Source organism: Microtus oregoni, unplaced genomic scaffold (assembly GCF_018167655.1).
Source record: "Microtus oregoni isolate MIOR12 unplaced genomic scaffold, Mior012 000022F_ref0000154, whole genome shotgun sequence".
In the NCBI taxonomy this organism is placed as follows: Eukaryota; Metazoa; Chordata; class Mammalia; order Rodentia; family Cricetidae; genus Microtus; species Microtus oregoni.
This window is the reverse complement of record NW_024543081.1, coordinates 25,831,024-25,852,027: the sequence shown is the minus strand read 5'-3', so window position 1 is coordinate 25,852,027 and position 21,004 is coordinate 25,831,024. Positions and strand designations below refer to the sequence as shown.

The following is a 21,004-nucleotide window of genomic DNA, read 5'->3' as shown; positions in this document are numbered from 1 at the left end:
GTTCCACCCACTGAGACAATTTGCCTGTTCTAATGGGAGCTCACCAAATCCAGCTGGACTGGGACTGAATGAGCATGTGACCATACTGGACTCTCTGAATGTGACTGACAATGGGGGCTGACTGAGAAGCCATTGATAATGGCACTGGGAATTGTTTCAATTGCATGTACTGGCTTTTGGGGATCCTAGTCTGTTAGGATGCACACCTTTCTAGGCCTGGATGGAGTGGGGAGGGCCTTGGACTTCCCACAGGGCAGGGTACCCTGCCCTCTCTTAATACTGGAGAGGGAGGGAGGAGGGTGAGTGGGGGAGCAGGAGGAGAATGGGAGGAGGGGAGGAAGTGGAAATTTTGAATGGAAGAAAAGAAGTCTTGTAGTTTCTCTTTTTGTGTCAGATCTTTTTTCATCCCCCTTTTATTGATTTTTATTGAGTGCTACATTTTTCTCTGCTCCCCTCCCTGCCTCTCCCCTCCTCTTCAACACTCTTTCATGGTCCTCATGCTCCAAATTTACTCAGGAAATCTTGTCTTTTTCTATTTCCCATGTAGGTTAGATCCATGTATGTCTCTCTTAGGGTCCTCATTGTTGTCTAGGTTCTCTGGGATTGTGATTTGTGGGCTGGTTTTCTTTGCTTTATGTTGTAAAAACACTTATGAGTGAGTATATGTGATAATTGTGTTTCTGTGCCTGGGTTACCTCACTCAAAATGATGTTTTCTAGCTCCATCCATTTGCCTGCAAAATTCAAAATGTCGTTATTTTTTCTGCTGTGTAGTACTCCGTTGTGTAAATGTACCACATTTTCCTTATCCATTCTTCAGTCGAGGGGCATTTAGGTTGTTTCCAGGTTCTGGCTATAGCAAACAATGATGCTATGAACATAGTTGAGCACATGTCCTTGTGGCACGATTGATATGTACATCACCAATAAGAAGACAATTCTTGCCAAATTCTGCAAGATAATTGCTGTCATGCATATTTTTGTAACTTTAGTCATTTCTAGGGGAACATTTTAGCATTAACACCAGTTCTCCAGGCTGAGATCTACTGAAGACTACAAATCCCAATATCCATTGCAGTTTTGTCAATACCACGGGACAAAATCTGGTCAGTGAAAACGTGACTATAAAGAACTAGTCATTGAATGCAGGCAGTTAGAGGATGGTATGACTTTCTCATTTTCTCCTTTCCTGGCTGGGCTTGGTGGCTGGAGATAACTGGGTTTATTCCATGCTAGCATAAGTATAGCCCATGTTAGAATTTCATTTGGGCAAGAAATAGATCTTTGCTGTGTTTGGCCATGAGTATTTGTAGCGTTTCTCTGCAGTGCCTTTGACCCTCAGTAATACAGCCCCAAAAGAGCCATTCTGAAGCATTTCTCAGACATTTTTCACAGAATCATTGGAACATCTGCTTATTAATAAGTGGCGCAATCTTTATTGATCTCGAGATAGAACATAAAAAAATCAGGTAAGAATTGTTTGCATAATATATATATATATGGAAATCAACCTATTAAAGTTGTCAAATATTGGACAGAATCAGAATATAAATTACACATACAGTTTAAAAATTACAGGAAACCATATTATAAAGAGCACTAAAGGGCACTTGTGGAATAGTTGTGTTCCCGTGTAAGCCAGAATGTAGAGAGCCTACTCATAGCACAGAGACAAATCCAGGGAGCAAGGCACCAGAATTCTATGCCATCAAAAGGGGTGAAAGAAAAATACAACCTAAAATCAAACACAGTGGTTCATATCACTGGAAACCTTAATTTGTTCTTCCACAGTAGGTGTTTCTCATCACTGCACATTAGGAAGGGGGAGGGGATAAAATTCATAGCCCATCAGCATGAGATAGATTTTTTTTCTCTCTTTAAAACAGGAAGGACTGGCAAATCTGAAAACGTGCATCTATCCTAACTAGGCTTTTCGGAACCTGGCAGAGGTTCTCTCTCTATCTGTTTACGCCTGCTGTTTGACTGAAGGGCTGTCCAAATCCTCTGCTTAGCCCCCAGGGAGGGCCGAGGCTTGAAGCTGATCTCCCATTCCCTGGAACTGGATTCAGAGGGGGTAAAGAATGACCCTGTTAGGAGATCCATTTGGTGTCCATGCAGATTCCTGTTCTCTTAATATTGAGAAATGGGGACACAATTGATTTGCCCGTTTGACCTCTCAGAGAACATGTTCTAAAGGCTAGTTTGTGTTCGCACAATATTTCAAAGCCCTAAAATAAGGATGCAGTCTAGAGGCAGAAGATGACAGCTGGCTGACACTGGGGAACATTTGAACTCATTCAGATAAACACAGTGACAGAGGATCTGGGGTGACAGAGAACCAAGGGTGTTTGTGGGAATATCTGTGGCCACCAAACTCCAAGGGCTAATGGACTCCAATGTGAACCCTGTGAATAATTTATGTGGCATCACTTTCTGCCTCCGACAGCTGGATTGTGGAAACATTCAAAGAACCTGCTGACTAGCAGCGGGCAGCTGACACAGTCACCCTTCCTTTCTAGGGAGCTTGGGTGGGCGCACGATCATTTCACTGAAAAACTGACTGCACAGAGGAGGGAAATGTCTTCTTGGGGACCATGAAGAGTGACCGGGGACCAGTTCTACTGCCTGGGAGAATTGGTGTGGGGGCAGGGATAGGATAAGCTTCTGAGGTCCATGGTTTTGTGTAAAATGCAAGATCTTTCTTTTGTAATATGTGACATCTAGGCAGCTCTCTTTCTCTCAGCTTCAATTTCTGTGCAGCCAATAACAGCCCCCAAGTGGGTTTACATTAAGGATGCTGGCAATATAGAGAACTTAGTGGGAACTGTTCTCCTATCCCAGACCTCAGTTTTGTGGATAGAGTTAGAGAAAAGAGCATTGAAACCAAATTTTTGGTTTTAGAACTCTTAGGTTTCCAATTTTAGTTGGTATATTCCTTAGTACCAGGCTAGGTGTGGTTAATTAACTTAAGCCATTCTTAGGTTACATAGATCTGTTTTGTTTTGCATTTTTTTACTATGATAAAAATTACTAATTTTCCTAGCACTTACTTCAATCCCAGAGGAATGCTGTTAAGAGGAAAAAAGACTCAGGCAGACTGACAATTGTTAAAATAATGCAGTAATTGAAACCAATCCAATAATGTACCACTTTTCTCTTTGATTCCTTCAGGAGCTTTGGATCAGCCAACACAGGATCACTAACACGGCCTATCTTACCAATGGGTTTCATACAAGCTATGGGGGAACACTGTCAAATTCTGGCAAATCTAAGCACAGCCCAAGTGGACATTCTAGCAATCTGCACATGAGTCATGAAGACCAGTTTATTCTCTAAGGTGTTATCACAGTTATACAGGCATGATATATTTAAATCAGAACTGATTGTAGGAAGTTTTTGACAAGGGCCCAAAGTGTCTGTCTATGAAATGGCAAGCATGGGGATCCCCTGGGGTAAAGGAAGAAGAGCCAGGCCTGCTCAGATGAAACCCAGATACTCTGGTACACAGCGACACCTTTGTTAGAATTGGAAGCTTGTGGCATGTCAGATTCCAAAGAAATCAGGTCCTACTTAAATCACATTTATAGAGAAGTCTCATTCATGGGACCTCTATCTGAGGCTACAACTGAAGGTGTGTGTGGAGCTGAATGGGTCCATGGGATCAACAAATCTTGTGTCCAATCTTGGCACAATAAGAGACAATGCAAGAATAGTCATAATGGTGGGGGACAGTAGTCATGAACATGGTTGAAACAGTGTTCTTCTGTCTTTACCTAACTATACTCAACCACACGAGGTTTCTCTGGGCCCTTTGATGATGAGATATTCAGAAGAAGGGACATCTTCAGGACTTGGGAACCTCAGTCCTATTCTAGAGTCCCCTAGAGTGATGCTCTCAAACATTATTTCTGGTTCAGCCGTTTCTCAAGAGAGGCAGGAAATTGTCATTTATCTTCTGGTGTCAACATCTGGACGAGGGGTAAGGAGACCTGAGATCTAGGTTCACTCTGCTACTTCATCTTTATTTTCAATATCATGAGACCTGGTTAAGGCCCCTGTCCTCTGAGCATTTATGCCCTGCCCTAAAAAAATATGAGTGACCAAGCTCTTGCTATGAGCATTTTACAGTCTGTAAAATTGTATCTCCTCAATTCTGTGCAAGTACATCTGATCCTAGAGGGATCAGAGATATGAGACTGAAATGAGACCATGGAAGTCTGAGATCACATCCACAGGGAAGAATCGGAACAAGTTCGGACCCTTTTCCTGAAGATGTCCCATTCACGGAAAGGGTGCTACTGGTAGCCATCAGGCAACAGTTGACTTTCCTATCATATTTAATTAGTTTCTCTTTGCCTATATCTCCTATAAGTAGTTTTTAAAAGAGAATATGGCTACATCTGGTACTCTGTTCAACAGCACTTTCAGCACATACCTACCGAGAACCAGCATTCCTAATGCTCCTTCCAGTATTCCTTATCTTCTACATTGTGATGGGGAAAAAGAAAACAATCATGCTGCAGACAGGTACATGGTTAAAGAGCAACGGAAAAAAAAAGCCTAGTTTTATCATGCAATAATTTGGATTATATCTCCACCAGCTTCTTTTTTCCTAAAAAAATATTTTCTGTTGTAAACTTAAGATTCCATAAGTAATATCAGTAATCAGTGTTATGGAGCATACATGTACTGTAAAAACAGACATGAATAACCATGGACAGGTTTGGTACAGACCAGTTACTGTACTAAGGGTTTTACACAGAGTTGATTGTCTCACTTGAAATTTAAAATAGAAATAGTTTTGAATGTCTCAAAACTCAAATTTTTATACAAGTCATCTCAATATCCTTTTCATTTGTTTGACGTTATCATCACTACATGGTTTCAAAACCTATGAAAGCTTCATAAGTATTCTAGTCTCTAACATCTCTGAAGCTGGGAACTACTGAGTTGCTATCTGCTGCCATGTTTAGGGTACAGATGGCTCAGTTATGAACAGGGTAAAAGCAGCATGAGAATTTTGAATTTCTTTTGGACGCAGAAAGCATATGTAGGTTAAAGTTCATGCTGGCATCAGCATGCTTTTGAAGAGAAGTGAAGACAAATTCTTAAGGATACTCTCAAACTCTAAAGCAATGAAAATATCAGTGGTCCTGGGTGTCTTGGGAACATATTCATGAGAACCAAAGAGGGTCTATCCTATGCAGCATCATCTGGAGTAGCAATGTATTGTGGGAATCAGGGTCGATGTGGCAGCCTTGTCAAAAGTAAAGTTGACTTCTGGGATCATCTCTTTTCTTCCCTCCAAGGATTTTGATCTGCAGATTCTCACTGGCAAAGTGACTTTTTTCTTTTCAAATAGATGTTTTGCCATGACATGTACCAAGGCATTTTTGGTCAGTATGGTGAGACAGATGCCTCAGCTACTTGCCAGGCCTCCAGTGCAACGGGGATATGGAAAAGGCTAATTTCTCCAGGAACCTTTCTCAGAGCCCACATGTTTACATCACTTATTGGGTGTTACAGAGTCCAAAATGATTAACCCAAAAGTAAATTCCCCATTCAATTATCTCTGCCTTCCCGGAGGCGACAGAATCATCATCATTTTGGTTCAGTGCCTTTGCTTCCAGTTTCTTCTGTGTTGAACTTCCAATTCTCCCCTCTGGGAGGCACTATTAGTGGACAGTTGTCTGCAGATACAAAATCAGGTAGGAAAAGTCTAAAAGGATCATTGACGGTTGAAGCCACCAGCTTTCTTATAACAGAAACTGGATTCCTGATCTCTGTATTTCTGTTGCACAATCCTTGGTGTTCAGTGGTACCTCATAAATCTTGCTAAATGAATAACCAAATAAATACTTATTTATTACACTCTCAGAGTAGCATAAAATTATGAGAATTATTTTGGCAAATTGTGAGTAGATTCTGATATGTCATGTTTTCAAAGGGTGCTTATGCTTGAGTTACGATGTCTAGGACCTGCTTTGTACACAAAAGACATAATATGCATAATTGTTAGTTAATTAGTTTGGTTTTACCTATATACTTTGGTATTTTTTATTTACTTCATTAAAACAAGATTTCAAAACATCAGTGTCATATTTAGTAAGTCTGAATTGTACGTTTTAAAAATAGTTATTGAAGAGTTTTCTCAATTCAATATTTTCTTTTTCTCCCACAATTTCAGTTTTTGTATGTTTTTAGCATTTATCTGTATAATAATATTTAACAATCAAATTTACACTTAAACTGACTTTTATTCAGCCTAATATAATTACCCTTTAACTAGCACTGATTTCTCTCATTTATTTTTATCTTGCTAAGATATGTCCCCCTAATGTGTGTGTGTGTGTGTGTGTGTGTGTGTGTGTGTATGCGTGTGTGTTGTGCCATGCTAAAAATCAAAGCCAGAACTTTCTGTACGGTAGGCAAGTACTCTACCACTGAGCTATACCTCCAGCCCTACTTCTTAAAAATTTAAATGTACTATATTTTAAAGCATTGCAGCCAAATATATGAAATGAGATTATCCTTTTATCTGAGAAAATGATTCCCAGTTCTTGTGATGGAATTAGCTTGTCAGTATTTCTAGGTTTCTGCAAAAACTGCTGGGATCTCCTCAGCACACTGCAGAGCTACTTGTATGATTTTTTGGTACATGTTATCCAATTCTTTAGGATTATTCTGTCCTTAGATTATTTATTTCTTGACTTACAAAAGATCTTCATGGGACACACACCATCATTTCATCCCCAAGAGTAGAACTTCTGCATCCTCAGTGCTAGCCATGGTGATCATGCAATGTACCAACAGGTTTAGATGAGTAGGTTTTGCGTGCTGGTCTAGAATTCTGTAGAAGAATATTACGGTAGAAGGACTCTAGAACCTCTTTCTCCTGTTTGTTCCCTTAGATGGGCTCTTCACAGCAGTCCTCTACACACTACGTATTTGGTTGTGCCTATCTGATACAGACAACTGACCTCTGCTAAGCTGATAATCAATACAAAACTAATTTCTGCCCCTCTGATTTTGAATCAGGAAAACAAGACTGCCTACTTATAGCTTGCTTGCAAGACAATGCAAGCTTCAGTTCGCAGAATTCTTGACCAAGAACTCCACTGAACTCCTGAAGAAATGCACCCACATGTAATATACCAATGCTAGGAAGTTCTGAAGGAATGTGAATATGTTAGGAAAAATCACATGGTACATATTTTTCTTTAACTTCCTCCCCAATCCCATGCATATAAAGAAGGGTAGCATATATTTGGTGCTAGATAGTATACCTATTTCTGATGAAAACATTCTAGGAAGGTCAGATTCAAGAACCAAGTCCCTTGGAAGAGGTGTAAGTTTTCTTATAGCCCCAGTGGTACCAGTGAAGTCATATTGAAAGAACTGGGAAGACAGGGCAACAGCCTTTGTCTTTCAGATTGTCAGAAAGTCAATTTGCAAACCACAAAGGTCTGCATCCAATGTGTGTGACTATATTGCCTGCCTTGAACTTAAAGGTTCCATTCATGATACCATCCATGAAAGGTACTCCTTACCATTCTCAGTGCTTGTCACGGTTTGTGGAATTGAAAGATTTGGATTTAAGTACCTCTATCATGGGACAAGCTTTCACCATTACTTCTTCTCAGCAGTTTGTACAGGACCAATCTCAGCATGTGGATTGAAAGAAACCAATTGCTGAGGAATCTCTACCCAACACAGGGCAGGATCCTAGGATCAGGAGTTTATGAAACCATCAGCCAGATGTCTGCCATGGTATCTATGGATCTTGACAACACAGCGAACAGCATTGGCATATAAACACTTATTTAGGGTATTTTTATCACCTTCATGGTCACCATGGCAATGATTTAAAACCAGTGTTTTGATACGTGAGAAGACTGAGACACTAATATTGTGGCATAGTGATCTAGCAAGAATAGCCAAAGTCCAACCTTTTTTTTTTTTTTATCAGAGGTTTGCAGCATGTAGCAATACCTCCCAGGAGGCCACGGGGTGGCTTGTGCTTAGTATCCATCCTCCTGCAGTAGTAGGGCAGGGATCTCTAGGCTGTTGGCTGACACTCCAGTAGCTCTTTTGATTTTGGGTGGTTCTAATATTTTCATTTTGAAAATCTGGGGGAAGGGGAGAGTAAAAGTGAATGGTTCTGGGAATTCTTCCTATTTGCATATTCATAACTAGTTTGTATTCTCCACCCTGGATCCCACATACAAAGCATCACGTGAGCATGCTTTGTGCTCAAAGTAGATATCCTCCTTGCTTTGAATAAAGAGTGGAGATTATATTTCATGGATAAAGAGTGCTGGTGTCTCGGCACGATTTCTGCATCCGGTGTGCAAATGGGATAATGTGAGGGGAAACTCAGGCAAAAAGTGAGTCATCACCAGGCAGAGGCTTGGAGTCCTTACTCTACACATGACAACCAAGTGTCTCAAGGAATGTCACTTGACTTGTGCCCAAACTTCCCACTTTTAAATAGAGGACTTGGAAAGATAATCACTCTTGATTCTAATTTCCACTTTGGATTCAAGTACAGGCAGAAGAGTGGGTTGGAATCTTATTTTGAAGACATGAAATATAGCTCCTGCCTAGAGGGGGCATCCCACTTTTGGTAAATTTCATTATCTTTGGCTACATAAATTGGGAACTATTTTTCTGTGTTTGTGGTATGTATGGAAGATTTTTCCTCACCAATCCAAAGCATGTGTGATGTTATATTTTGGATCACCAACATCTTACAGATGAGCAAACTGAGGCACAGTACTGTAAAAGAAGTAGATCAAGTCCCTTTGGGAGTGTTTAAATAATTTAACCAGCCTTCCATTAGTGAAATAATTTTCAAAATCTTGGCTTTGGGTGTTGATTGACTATCTTGTTCCTGTCCTCCAGCCTCATTGGAATGCACTGTATGTTTTGGTTGAGAAAATTATTCCCTTGCTTTAGAAAACAGTTGATTTAACTGGAGCATTTTTACACAAAGGGGAAGTGAGCCTAGAAATAACTTAAACTCTGCTCTCAGTTTATCCAAATCAAAACCCAAACCAGCCAACCAAACAAATAGCACAGCTCACCAGTAAGTCTCCCTGTACTTGTTCGATCATGATTGAAAGTAAGAAGAGCAGGTAAAGGTGTATCTAGAAGAGACTAACAGTGCCGTTTATATAGTGTCAAGTCATGCAAACCATGCTGAAAAGGAAGCGACTCTGTTGCAGTGACACAGGGAGGAAGAAGGCTGTGAGAAGCCCCTGCTTGTAGGGGGCCCACCGCGCACATGCATGCGCTTGACACAGCCACTTACACCATTGTAAGTGCTAGGCGTGAGAGTAAGTGAGCTGTACAAAGTCTGTCTACAGTACCAGGAGTCATCCAGTGACCCCTTCTAAGCGGGCTTGTTGGAAGGGGTCCATATAGAATCCGAAATGCCATCCCCAGTGGATGACATAGGCATGGAACCACTAGGCGTGAAGGGGTCTGTGTCTGTGTCCGTCTCCCCCTCAGCCAAGTACCTCTTCTCCCTCATCCAGCTCGATCCCCCACTGGGGCCAAACATATAATCATCTCTGTCCTGGGAGATGCTGAAGCCACTTGGAGACCGCTCCAGCTCCTCGTGGTTGACGGACATGAGGGACAGAGGCGTGTCACTGTCCCTAGTGATGCTGCGTCTCTGGCGGGGTGAGATGCGGTCCGAATAGGGGCCTTGCAGTTCTGTCTGTGAGTGGTAGCTCACACATGAGTCCAGAAGAGTCAAGATGGGCAGAACTGTGGGCCTCTCTGCATATGTACTTCCCGAGGAGGGAAGGGTGGGCTGAGCCTTTGTCGAACTGGGTCCCCCTTGGGTCAGGTTCACGGGGTCACGTGAAAAATACCCATAGGGGCCGACTCTGTCGATGGGCACCTGGTGGAAGCTGTAGGGTGGGTCTGGGGGGCCTGTCTCTGAGTAGTTGCAGATGATGGTTTTCAAATCAGAATACCTGTTGTCCTCTTTCTTCTCCCCTTCTGCTGGGGACGAGGCCCCCTTCGTCGGGTAGTACTCCGTGACATGGACCTGCAGGCGTTCCATGTGCTGCATGTGCATGTCCACAAGGAAGTCCAGTTTCTTCCCCATGTCGTGAACCTGGAAAACATAAGCACCTGGATTCACTGCTCCTCAGGGAATGAGGGTCACTGTCACTCAGCCATTGCTTCTCAGAAGCGGTGCTTTGCAGGTCTCAATAATAACAGCAGCTCTGAATGGCTCCACAATGTCTGCTGGGAGGTCCCATGCATATATCAACACCCATGCAGAAATGGGCAAGGAGGTCATCTGGCATCAAAGACCAGAATCCCACAGACAGGCTGAGATTAAGTAAGTGTTCCAGGTTTTCATTGTCCTCTCCTGGAAGAGGCGATATTACTAACTCAGTGAAGGAGTGGAGTTCTTGTTTTTTGAGACTTTTCTCATATGCAAGGATATGGTTATTAGTGTCCATTATTAATACCTGGTAATGCAAGTTCTGGAGGCCAGTGTCGGCATTAATGGAGTTTTACAGACCTAGAGACCCAATAGGATCCTGCAGGCAATGATGGAAGCTGCTTCTGCTTTGGTTATGGCATTCCTAAGTTTGAATGTTTGTCAGCACGAATATACAAGTGTGCGTGCATCTATGCATAATAGAGATGTTTCTTCCATGATGATTAACATTGGTGCATATACACAAGGGTGTGCATTGTTGCATGTGATATTTCCCCTCAGATAGCTCACAGTTCACCAAATCAAGGAAGGAAATAACCTCACTGGAAAGATGAGGTTGTGAGAGTTGGGACAGGTCACAGATAAGGTTCATCTAAGCCATAGCTTTAAGGGACACTTTGGCAGCAGCTATGCAACTTTATTTTATGAACTTTACTGACTTACTTTATTATCACAACCTTACAATGTGAAGGCTGTTGTAATGTCTGCTTCACAGGTGATGAAACAGTGACCAGAGAGATGACAACTTGTGAAAGGTCATAGAGCCAGTACATGTGAGAACGAGGATTATATTTTAAAACTAAAAAATAAGAAGCAAGAGACCAATCATTGAGATCTCCTTCCATTTCCCCTTCATGGATCTAGTCTTAGGGGGTGGATAAAAGGGTTGATATGAGTCTGGAGAGAAATGATAGAGTCATTTATCTACTGAACTACAGCGAGTGAGCCTCTCTTGGTACTCCAAATGGCCCTTCCCATAACTTGGCCCCATGCTAGGCCACCTAATGAAGGTTACCCATATATTGGGATTAGAGCAAAAGAGAACAGAAAGGAACATGAAACCATGGGCAGAGAGCTAACATCTGTTAAGGGGCGACCATGAAGCATGAAGTGGACAGCGGTGACCAGCTGTTGTCTATTCACTGCACACAGCTAACATTCTAAGTAATTCCCATGGGTCAACTCATTTAGTCCTCACAACAACTTTAGGATCTATTTAATTCCGTTTGACAGACAAGCAAACCTGAGGTTCAAAACGGCAATTAACTTGCAGGTGATCATCCAGCCAGTAAAAGCAAAACTAGGGGATTAATTTCCATATTTTTTATAGTGGTAGGTGATATTTCTTATGCCTGATCTCCATATGAATAAAATGGAATCTGAAAATAAGTTATATGGAGCTGAAAGGATGGCTCAGCAATTAAGAACAAGTGTTGTTTTTATGTATGACCTGGGTTCAGTTCCCAGGATCCACAGGGTAGCTCATAAGATCTACAACTCCAGTTCCAGGGACCTCTGCAAGAATCAGTCATGCACATGACGCATATACATATGTGCAGGCAAAACACATAAAATAATAATAAATAAATCTAAAAAAAAGAAAAGAAGTTTACATATTATCATTTTGGTGAGGCTTACCTGTCTTTCAACTTTTACAAACTTCCCCATCATGCTTTGGTCTTCAGTTTCTGATGTGGCTGCCCTGGCTACATATGGTTCATTCCTAAGGGAAAAACACAATTCCATAAGATTGTTGCATCCGTTTTCACTGTGCAAAGTCATTCTAAGTTGGGAGACCATACACATGGGACCATGGTTCTCACACATGCTGACAAAGGGGGTTATTTTGACACACTTAGTCAGGACTGTGGATGGCATGCTTGCCTTCACTGCAGGACGATATGAAAACAAACAGGAAGTAGTGGAAGGAGGCTTTGCTGTGTTGAGGTTTATCAAGTATCTAACAATGCCTAGAGTGTTTATTCCTTTAAATTAAATTCCTTTACCTTTCAGTCTCAGAGCTTTTACCCTGTGGGATTGAAGGAACAATTGTCTCATCTCTGAAATTATGTGGAGTATGAACACACATTTCATCTGGTCCATTTCGTTTAGAATGGCAAACACCAGCTGAATCTGGAAAACATTGCTGGAATGATGATGGCAGGAACCAGGGAAAGGTTGTATTTTCTCTTTATGTACAATAATGAACTGCATAAATTCTAGTTCATTCCATTATGTTTATACCATGTGGAGATAGGATGTTTCAGAGACACTTGCTGTTGCTAAAATCCATTCGAGTTGGACTTTCTCTTGACAGCTGATTTTTTTCTCTCTCCTGTGCTGTTGTCTCTGCTAAGTTATTTCTTCATCTGAACAGTCTTCAACTGAAGCAAATTTCAAAAATTAGTGGTCTCTTGCTACATCCAGCCCACTGTGTTTTATTTGTCCTGCATAGGTACATTCAATTTGATGCTTTAAAATTCATTAGTGAGCATGGGAAAATTTTGAATGTCCTTTCACCTATTTTCTGGGCAAATGTTTGCTTAAATTACAAATTCTCATGAGACAAGTTTCTCATAGTTACAGTTTTCTGTCAAAACCAGACACTTTCTCTTACTAGTTTTATGACTTCAGGAATTAATATCTCTTAGTGTCATTATGATGTGGGATTTCCCTCTGTATGCTGTGATTATCATTAATGAATAAAGAAACTGCTTTGGGTCTATAACAGGGCAGAATCTAGCTAGGCGCGGAAACTAAACTAAATGCTGGGTGGAAGAAGGCAAAGTCAGAGAGAAGCCATAGAGACGCTGCTGGAGACAGATGACAGATACACTGAAATTTTGCTGGTAGGCCACGACCTTGTGGTGATGCACAGATTAATAGAGATGGGTTAAATTAAGATGTAAGAGTTAGCAAATAGGAAGCTAGAGCTAATGGGCCAAACAGTGATTTAATTAATACGGTTCCTGTGTGATTATTTTCAGGTCTAAGCAGTTGGGCAGCTTGGAAACAAGTGGTCTCCTTCTTCCAACATTGCTCTTATTATATATGATCTGAGTGATATAAAGAACCCACCTTGGAGGTCTGCTAGAACATTACATGTGAGAATTCATAGGAAATGGGCCACATAAATATTAATTTTGTTTGTTTTGAGGTAGGATCTCTTCTCTACCTCAGGGTACTCTCAAACTCAAGACCTTTCCTGTGTCCATTTTTCAAGAGCCAGGACTGCAGGTGTGAACTATCGTGCTGGACTCTGAAAAATTCTTAAAACATCCTCAAACACCATCTCGAAAATGAGGAAATTGTTAGTTGGTTGTAGTTTTGCATGCCTGCAATCCCAAAGAAGAAAGACTGGCATGGGTTTAAAACCAGTATGGGCTACATAGTTTGAGGCCAGTTTATGCTATGTGGTGAGACACTGTCCCAAAAATAAAAATCAAACCAATACCTCTAAAGCCTCCAAATTAATTAACTAATCAATTAAAATAAAATAAATAGAAATTTATAAGAGTAGAATTCTCTACAAGATATTTATTTAAAAATGGATGATATGAAATCAGGACTCTTTGTTAACATTAGCTACAACAGAACATTGGAACAGTTATTCTCACTAGAAGAATCAGCAGCCTTGGGACCCACTATTTTCATGCCAAGCCCAAGGCTGAAGATGCCTTCTTTCACCCCAACAAGCTTCCTTCTAAGAAGTTCACAATCGTTCTTCACTCACTTGTCTTGTTTGCATTAAAGATGTTTTGGGGGGGGGGGGGAAGGTGCAAATGCAAACAATGAACTTTACAAAGGACAACACTTGCTCAAAATTTTAAAACACATTTTGGAGTGAGAATTTCATGATTTACAGTGCTGTTAGAGGCCCTGGCATCTGAATGCCTTTTCTCACTCTTGAAAGGGGTATCAGTTGACCCTCAGGGCACTCCCTGTACAGGAGAAGACAAATGAGCTGACAAAGAATGCATATGCTCCGCTAACAGCAGATATGTTCTCTATTTCAACAAAACTCATGGATTTCTTCTTGCTTTATAACCAGAAAACTGGTTATTTCCTATCCTAAAAACCATAAAAATAAGTATCATTTATGTGTTCTTGGAATAGGGACAAGAAGTTATCTGCCCAGAGGATTTTCAAATGGTGACAACTTGAATCAGCCTTTCAATTCTCTGTTTATTTCATTGGAGGGAATGAAACTATACCCATGTAAAAGACCCAGGCTGGGACTGGGGGATGGATATACTGTACAGGCCTTGTGCTCAACAGTTCATCAGTTCGAAACCACATGCCCCACCTTGGAGACTGCTGGGATGGGTAGGTAAATGCTGAGCCTTTCTGAGACTTCTTATGTTTTGGAGTGGATGGAGGTCCAGGGGTGAAAATCATATCTATTCTGAAAGAAGAAGAAGAAGAAGAAAAGAAACAAAACAAGGAGGGATTAGATGACACAAAGCTTTGTTGTTGTGAGAACATAAATTCTTACATTTCTTAATTCAAATGTGGGTTTGGAATGTGTAAGAAAGGGAGGAACACTAGAGGATGAGACAGAGTGAGAACAGAAGGAGAGAAATTGCCAGAAGTCTGGGGTGCAATGTTTTCTTCCCTCTGGGGTGCAAGAGCATTTTTTCATCCCTGGGAGAGAAGAGGGAGACCATCTACAGAGTTGGGATAAGGGCTCTGTCTTATTTCTCACAGCAAATGCCACACATATCCTGTAAGCCTATCTAATCTTCCAGTTCTTATATTCATCCCCAAACTACCTAATTAGAGAGGTTTAACTGTCAGACTCCAGGCTCCATTTTCAGCCGCACAGACTTCTGATGCTATGCAAGGAAGGATGGTTTATCCCTAGCTCCAGCACCCTGCTACCATTTCTGTTCAACACTCAGTTCAACAGAAAGATGTTGTTCATCGTGATGGGGGGCAGGGACAGAGGTGAGATTATCAGGATGACCACTAAGATACATTCAGGAATAGTCTTGGGCTACATTTTCCTCTGGTAACTCAGCTGCATTTCCAACAGACATACAGACACATCATATGAAGTCAGTCCTCCTTTCTGCTGGACCTACTGAAGTATATACATGGTGGGGATTATGTAATTCATTATCTTGGCAGACAACCTCTAACCATAATCTCCATGAACACGTTTTTTGATAACTATCAAAAATCATGACAGTGCATGTTTACAGCTATACATTCTGTAAACACTAAAACTGACTGATATTTTTGGAGTTTTGGCTTTTGTTGGCAGCATACTGTCTTCCTCTGTCTCTCAGACAGCCATACATGATAGCATGGGGGGATGAAAACTTGTTTAAACATCATACATTTGGTGTATTGAAGCAGGCATTGAACCCCAATTTGGTATCTACTACTCTGTGAAAGGCAAAGAAAGTCATGAATAAACATACGTGCAAGTCTATGTATACTGTAACAGCCTCATTGGTACAGTGCTGTAACTAAGTCAGGAGGACACTCTAATAAGGGGACATTAATTGGATGAGGAAGAGGAAGCCCAAGTCACCTTGAATTGTGTCAGTTTCTTTTCAGGTCTCTCATATGATGGAATGACATCATGTATGCCATGTGTATTTCTGAGCTAACATGTGTCCACTTTTGTGTTAACCCCACATATATACAGACACAGCACATTGGTTCATATGATTGCTGGGTCCAGTCTTGTGATGATGCATCGTTGACATACATATATTGATGCTGTGCTTTCAATTTCTCGAATGGACAGTTTTGGCTTAGTCTTCTGCCCTACCAGCTTTGGTTTCCCCATCATTATTAGGGCACCTGTTATGTGATAAGTACCTTATAGGATCGTAATGGCTCCTATATATTTATATATGTGTAAAGTACCTAGGAATTCAATAAAAGTATGGTATTATTTTTAAAAAGTCTCTGTAAATGGTTCCATTTTTTCTGTATTTTCACTATTATGCATAACACTTAAAATTTTAACACGTGGTTGAAACTTTATACTTAGAATAAATTAGCTGAACCGTCTAGATGATCTGAGTTTTATGGTTATCCAAAGCACCATAGTCAGGAACTAGTTGGACAGGTGAACATCTTCTTTTCTCCATGAAGCCCATCAGGGAGTTGATACTGGACATGCCAATGCCTCAGGGCTTCTCTGCATCTTTGAAAAGCAGGACTAAATAAAACATAGTAACAATCATCTCCTTTGGAAGGGACAGAAGCCCCTGGTCACCATGGTCTCATTATTCTCTATACCTTGCCAAGCCTTAGTCTGAGAGTAAAATTTATTGGCCCATACACCCACAATGCTCAGTGGGCACTTCCATTCTTCAAGTTTCTCTGCTGTATTTTGGATTATTTCTGAATGCCTGTCTCTTAAAACTCTACGGTCATCTGACATGGATTCCTGAGCAGCTGAGTGAGCACAGGCCCTTCCATTCGAATGTGTTACCTCGTCTGAAGGTACTTTATCCTGGAAAGCATGTCAAGATGCCCTGCGGAATACTGCTCAATCACATCTTTTACATCATAAGGCCTCAAAGTCTCCTTGAACTTTTTTTTATATAGGCGGAATTGGAGAATTCTGTAAGGCAAAAGAGAGGCATTTTTTTTCAGAGCGGGAAGACAGCGAGGGAAACCAGAATACACATCTAGCAACCACCAGAGGCAGTGGGAGAAAAGAAGGAAGGGAACGCTGCTGCATGGCAGAGTGCTGGCCTTCGGCTCTGGTTCTGTCCCTTTGTGTCAATTAGGCTGGCTAATGCCACTTCTTCAATCATTTGAGCAATTACAAAATGGAAGTACTAACATCTTTTGAACAGTTGCTGAACATTCATTGCATAAGAGATACTAAGTATCACTCCTTATGATCAGTCTTTTAATCAATCTGCAGAGGAGCAACCATGGCTCTGAGAACGCCATGTCTCATAGGTCAGGATGCCAGACCTGGATCAGGGCCAGGCTTCTGTGTCAATAAGGCTCTTGGTTGCTGTCACTGCCACACTGCTTTTTAACTGAGGATGGCTAATGCTTGTCCTCCTCAATAACTGCTTGTCAAACTTCTCACTTTCACTGTGGCAGAAACAACCTAGGAAGGACTGGTTTTCACTCATAGTTTTCTGTGAATGTTTGGTGGGGAAGTTGTGGAGGAGAAAACTGATCTAATTGGTACCATCCAGAGCCTAAGGTGGCTGGGTCACATCACAGATCAGAAAACAGAGAGCTCAAGACAGAGCAGGGATGGAGATATAACTTCTTCAAGGGCCACCCCTAAACCATAGTCGGAACTTTTGCCTAGCTAAGCCGATGCCAATCTTCCAAAATTGTACCACTTGCAGGGGACCATGTCTAAAAATGCCTGGACATTCTACTCACAAGTCATAATAGTAGCTAGGCATTGCATTATATGTCTGTGATCCCAGCACTTAAGGCTAGAGACAGAAGGATCAGGACTTCAAGACCATCCTTGACTACACAGTAAACTTGAGGTTAGCCAGGACTACATGAAACTCAGTCTCCAAATCCCCAAACAGACCAATGAACAAACCAGGTCAAACCAGAACAATGGTTTCTAATTCTTTTGCTTTGGGCTCCTTAGAAAGGTTCTGTTCTGTGAGTCTGTACAAGTTCATTATAACATGGAGATTCCTTCATATACTTCTCCCTGCAAGTCAAGAATAACACTCTTAAAGGCTGCTGTCCTCCGAGGACTCCAGCCTTCTGTGCATAGTGCCAATCTAAGCTTACAGTCACTAGTAGTTTCAGGAGGTCCTGCCTATGCCAGGCTCTTCCAGTCCCCATTGGCATATGTCTCTTGAGTGGCATAGTTCAAGTACATTTTATTTTAAACCACAGCCACAGCTTCTAAAAAATTGGGCATATAGACTAGTTTCCTCATCACAACACAGAATTTAAACTTGCCCTTTACTTAGCTCCACTTGAAGCAGAGCCACCGAATGGTGGTGGCTCGGAGGTCAGATCTGCCTATTGCCTGTGCTTGACCAGCATGTTCTAATGGAACCCAGTTGATGCTCCCTCACTTAAGACATGTGTGGTTTTATATGCTAAGATGGCAACACTGAATTCTTGAGATGAAGGACAAAGGATCACAAAACCGATCATACTGGCATTATATATTAAAAAAGAGTTACCATCTCTTGAATTAAGACATCTGAAAGATGGTATAAATTTGGTTGTGCAGAGATGGGAGCAATAGTATCTCAGCAGAGCACCCTCTGGATTGGTTTGATCAACTGGGCTTTTTTTGAGGGGGGGGAGTGTGGAATTGATCACTCAGCAACAAATGTAACAGATGCATCTACCTAACTGCCTTTCTGTCTTATATGGAAATGTGAGGAGCCACACCAAAGCCTTTGTTGGAGTCCACAAAACTATTCTGCTCCCTGGCCTATTGAATAGAAAGATCTTGCTGAAAAGATGCTAACTCATTTCTACCACTCATTAAAGTGAGAATACACATATATCTTGCTATATTTTCCTTAAGAAGCAATGTACTCTCTTGACTTTCCTGAAGGATTTTGAAAAAAAAAAAACTAGAGCAAATTATGGTCGCATAATCATACAAAATATCTATAGTTTATTATCATATTAAAATGTTGATTAAAAAGAACAGATGGATAGGTACAGGCAGAAGAAGAACTATACTGAATGACTTGGGTGAATGTTGAGGGAAAGCACCATGTCTTTACATCTTCCATCCTGACACCCCTCATAGTAAATGCTGGTTAAAGCCAGAAAGATGTGTCCTGGATGGATGCGTTGTCAGGTGGTCAACTGTTTCAGGAAGAATCATTGTATTCAAGGTAGTGTTCTCCACAGAGGATGAAGTAGCCATGGGACCCAGCTTACGGTGACCAGGAAGAGGCCCCTGTCTCCTTCTCAAGGCCCAAGGGCACTTGACCAACTGTGTCCCATGGGCATGAAGTCGGTGCCTGAGAATGTATGTAGCTGGGGAGAGGTGCCATTACCTGACAGCTCGGATGGCGGCCTTCAGGGTGGGGATCATGTCTTCAATAAGGAAGTCATTCCCATAGCCCCTGTCTTCTGCCATGGGATCGCCTGTCCCAGCATCTGTGAGGGAGACATAGATGTTAATTTCATCGGTCATAAATAGAAAATATGAAAGACAACCATGGAACCAGAATCTCCAGTATGTATATTAGTCACCCCACATTGTGGACCCCAACTGTGACCCCATTTATCCTTCCTTAGCATTCCCACTTTGAGGTACAGAAGTTTGAGTCAGAGCTATGACTAGGTCAGAACCAGCTTGGAGGAGAAGGCCAGAAAGCAATTCTGGTGGGCTCTGCAGGTGTGGGTGAGCACATGAGCAGCCAAAAACACAGGTCTGGTCCTCAGACTCAGACACACCTGAGTTAAAATTCTTGCCCTGTCAGTAACACTGCTTGTGACCTTGGAAGGTCACTTTCTCACCTTTTTGAAACTTGGAGGTGTCAGAGAGGCAGGAACAATATGATGAGTGTCAAGGGCTTGGTGGATTCAAACACCTAGAAGAATATTTTCCTCTTTGTCTCCTCTTCTGCTAAGTGAGAGAGGTGCTTGAGGCCATCGTTCCTATAGTACCTGACACACAGAGCATTGCTTCTGACTTTCTTCTCCATCCCTGGAGGTGGTGGTGTGCATCTTTCCAGATGGCTGTACCTGCTTCTCTGCATCTTTCCAGTTGCCCTCATCATGGTTTCCCTTTCAAGTGTGGATCCTAAGACTCCTTGGAAAGGTTTTCACTGAAGCGCAGAGGTGACAATAGCCTAACCCACTGAAAAGCTTCCTCACTTAGGAGTCATGTACTATGTCACTGATGCGTTCAGCCCACGGGACACACACAAAGTGAGACAAGAAGTTGGTTGAGGGTGGGATGGGAGAGATTGCTTTGTGGTTGCGGGAGATCTTCAATGGAGGGAAGGTGAGGAAGGAGACGGAAGAGGGGGTGAGAGAGAGAGAGAGAAGGATGTTACCTTCAGAACTCTGCCAGAAAGCGTAGGCTTTCATGCGGAAGGCGGTGCGGAAACGCTCTTTATTGTTTAAGCCCACGGGTTTTGGTTCTTTAGAAGGGCTTTCTTCTATGGCATCTACATTCAGAGGGGTAAATAGCTTTCCTTTAGTATTGCTACCACGAGGATTAGAAAGGCGAACCCGATCCAAGAGACCCAGCTTTTGGCTACAAAATAAGCAAAAGTGAACAATTTTCCTCCTTCAGTGCAGGTTCTTGTAACTTCCCACCCCTCCACAAAGACTCACATTCCCTTCTGAGGATACAGGGGAACTGTGTGCCTAGGGAGCCAACCTGAGGGTGCAGGGTTCTGTGCACCTAGGGAGCCAACCTGAGGGTGCATGGGAACTGTGCGCCTAGGGAGCCAATCTGAGGGTGCATGGGAACTGTGCACCTAGGGAGCCAACCTGAGCGTGCATGGGAATTGTGAGTCTAGGGAGTCAACCTGAAGGTGCTTGGGAACTTTGCATGTAGGGAGCTAACTGGATACAGCAGATAGTAATTTAATGGGGCCAGGGACTCAAATCTTAATTTTAGCTCAGAGTTTTTACAGCTGATTACATTGTGAGAACATTTCCAATGTCCTCGGATTTCCATCTATGCTTATCTGGAACCTAAACCCAGGGCATGATACATAGTAGTATCCTTTACCAAAACAACTTCAAGGACCTGCAGACAACCACTCAAAATTACACTATAGTTGGGTGGGGGTGTAAAGTGAGAGCA

At 41.9% G+C, this 21,004-nt stretch overlaps 1 protein-coding gene across 1 annotated transcript in view; it reads right to left on the bottom strand.

The window, feature by feature from the left end:
* Positions 1-1,324: 1,324 nt before the first annotated feature.
* Kcnq3 (potassium voltage-gated channel subfamily Q member 3) overlaps positions 1,325-21,004 on the bottom strand; it is a 266,543-nt gene continuing 246,863 nt past the window's right edge. The window contains exons 10-15 of the mRNA XM_041671782.1: positions 20,244-20,446; positions 19,236-19,338; positions 16,700-16,831; positions 14,552-14,650; positions 11,884-11,968; positions 1,325-10,128 (exon numbers count right to left, since the gene is read on the bottom strand). Coding sequence (XP_041527716.1) covers positions 9,394-10,128; positions 11,884-11,968; positions 14,552-14,650; positions 16,700-16,831; positions 19,236-19,338; positions 20,244-20,446 — 1,357 coding nt within the window. The 3' untranslated portion in view covers positions 1,325-9,393. The remainder of the gene's footprint in view (positions 10,129-11,883; positions 11,969-14,551; positions 14,651-16,699; positions 16,832-19,235; positions 19,339-20,243; positions 20,447-21,004) is intronic.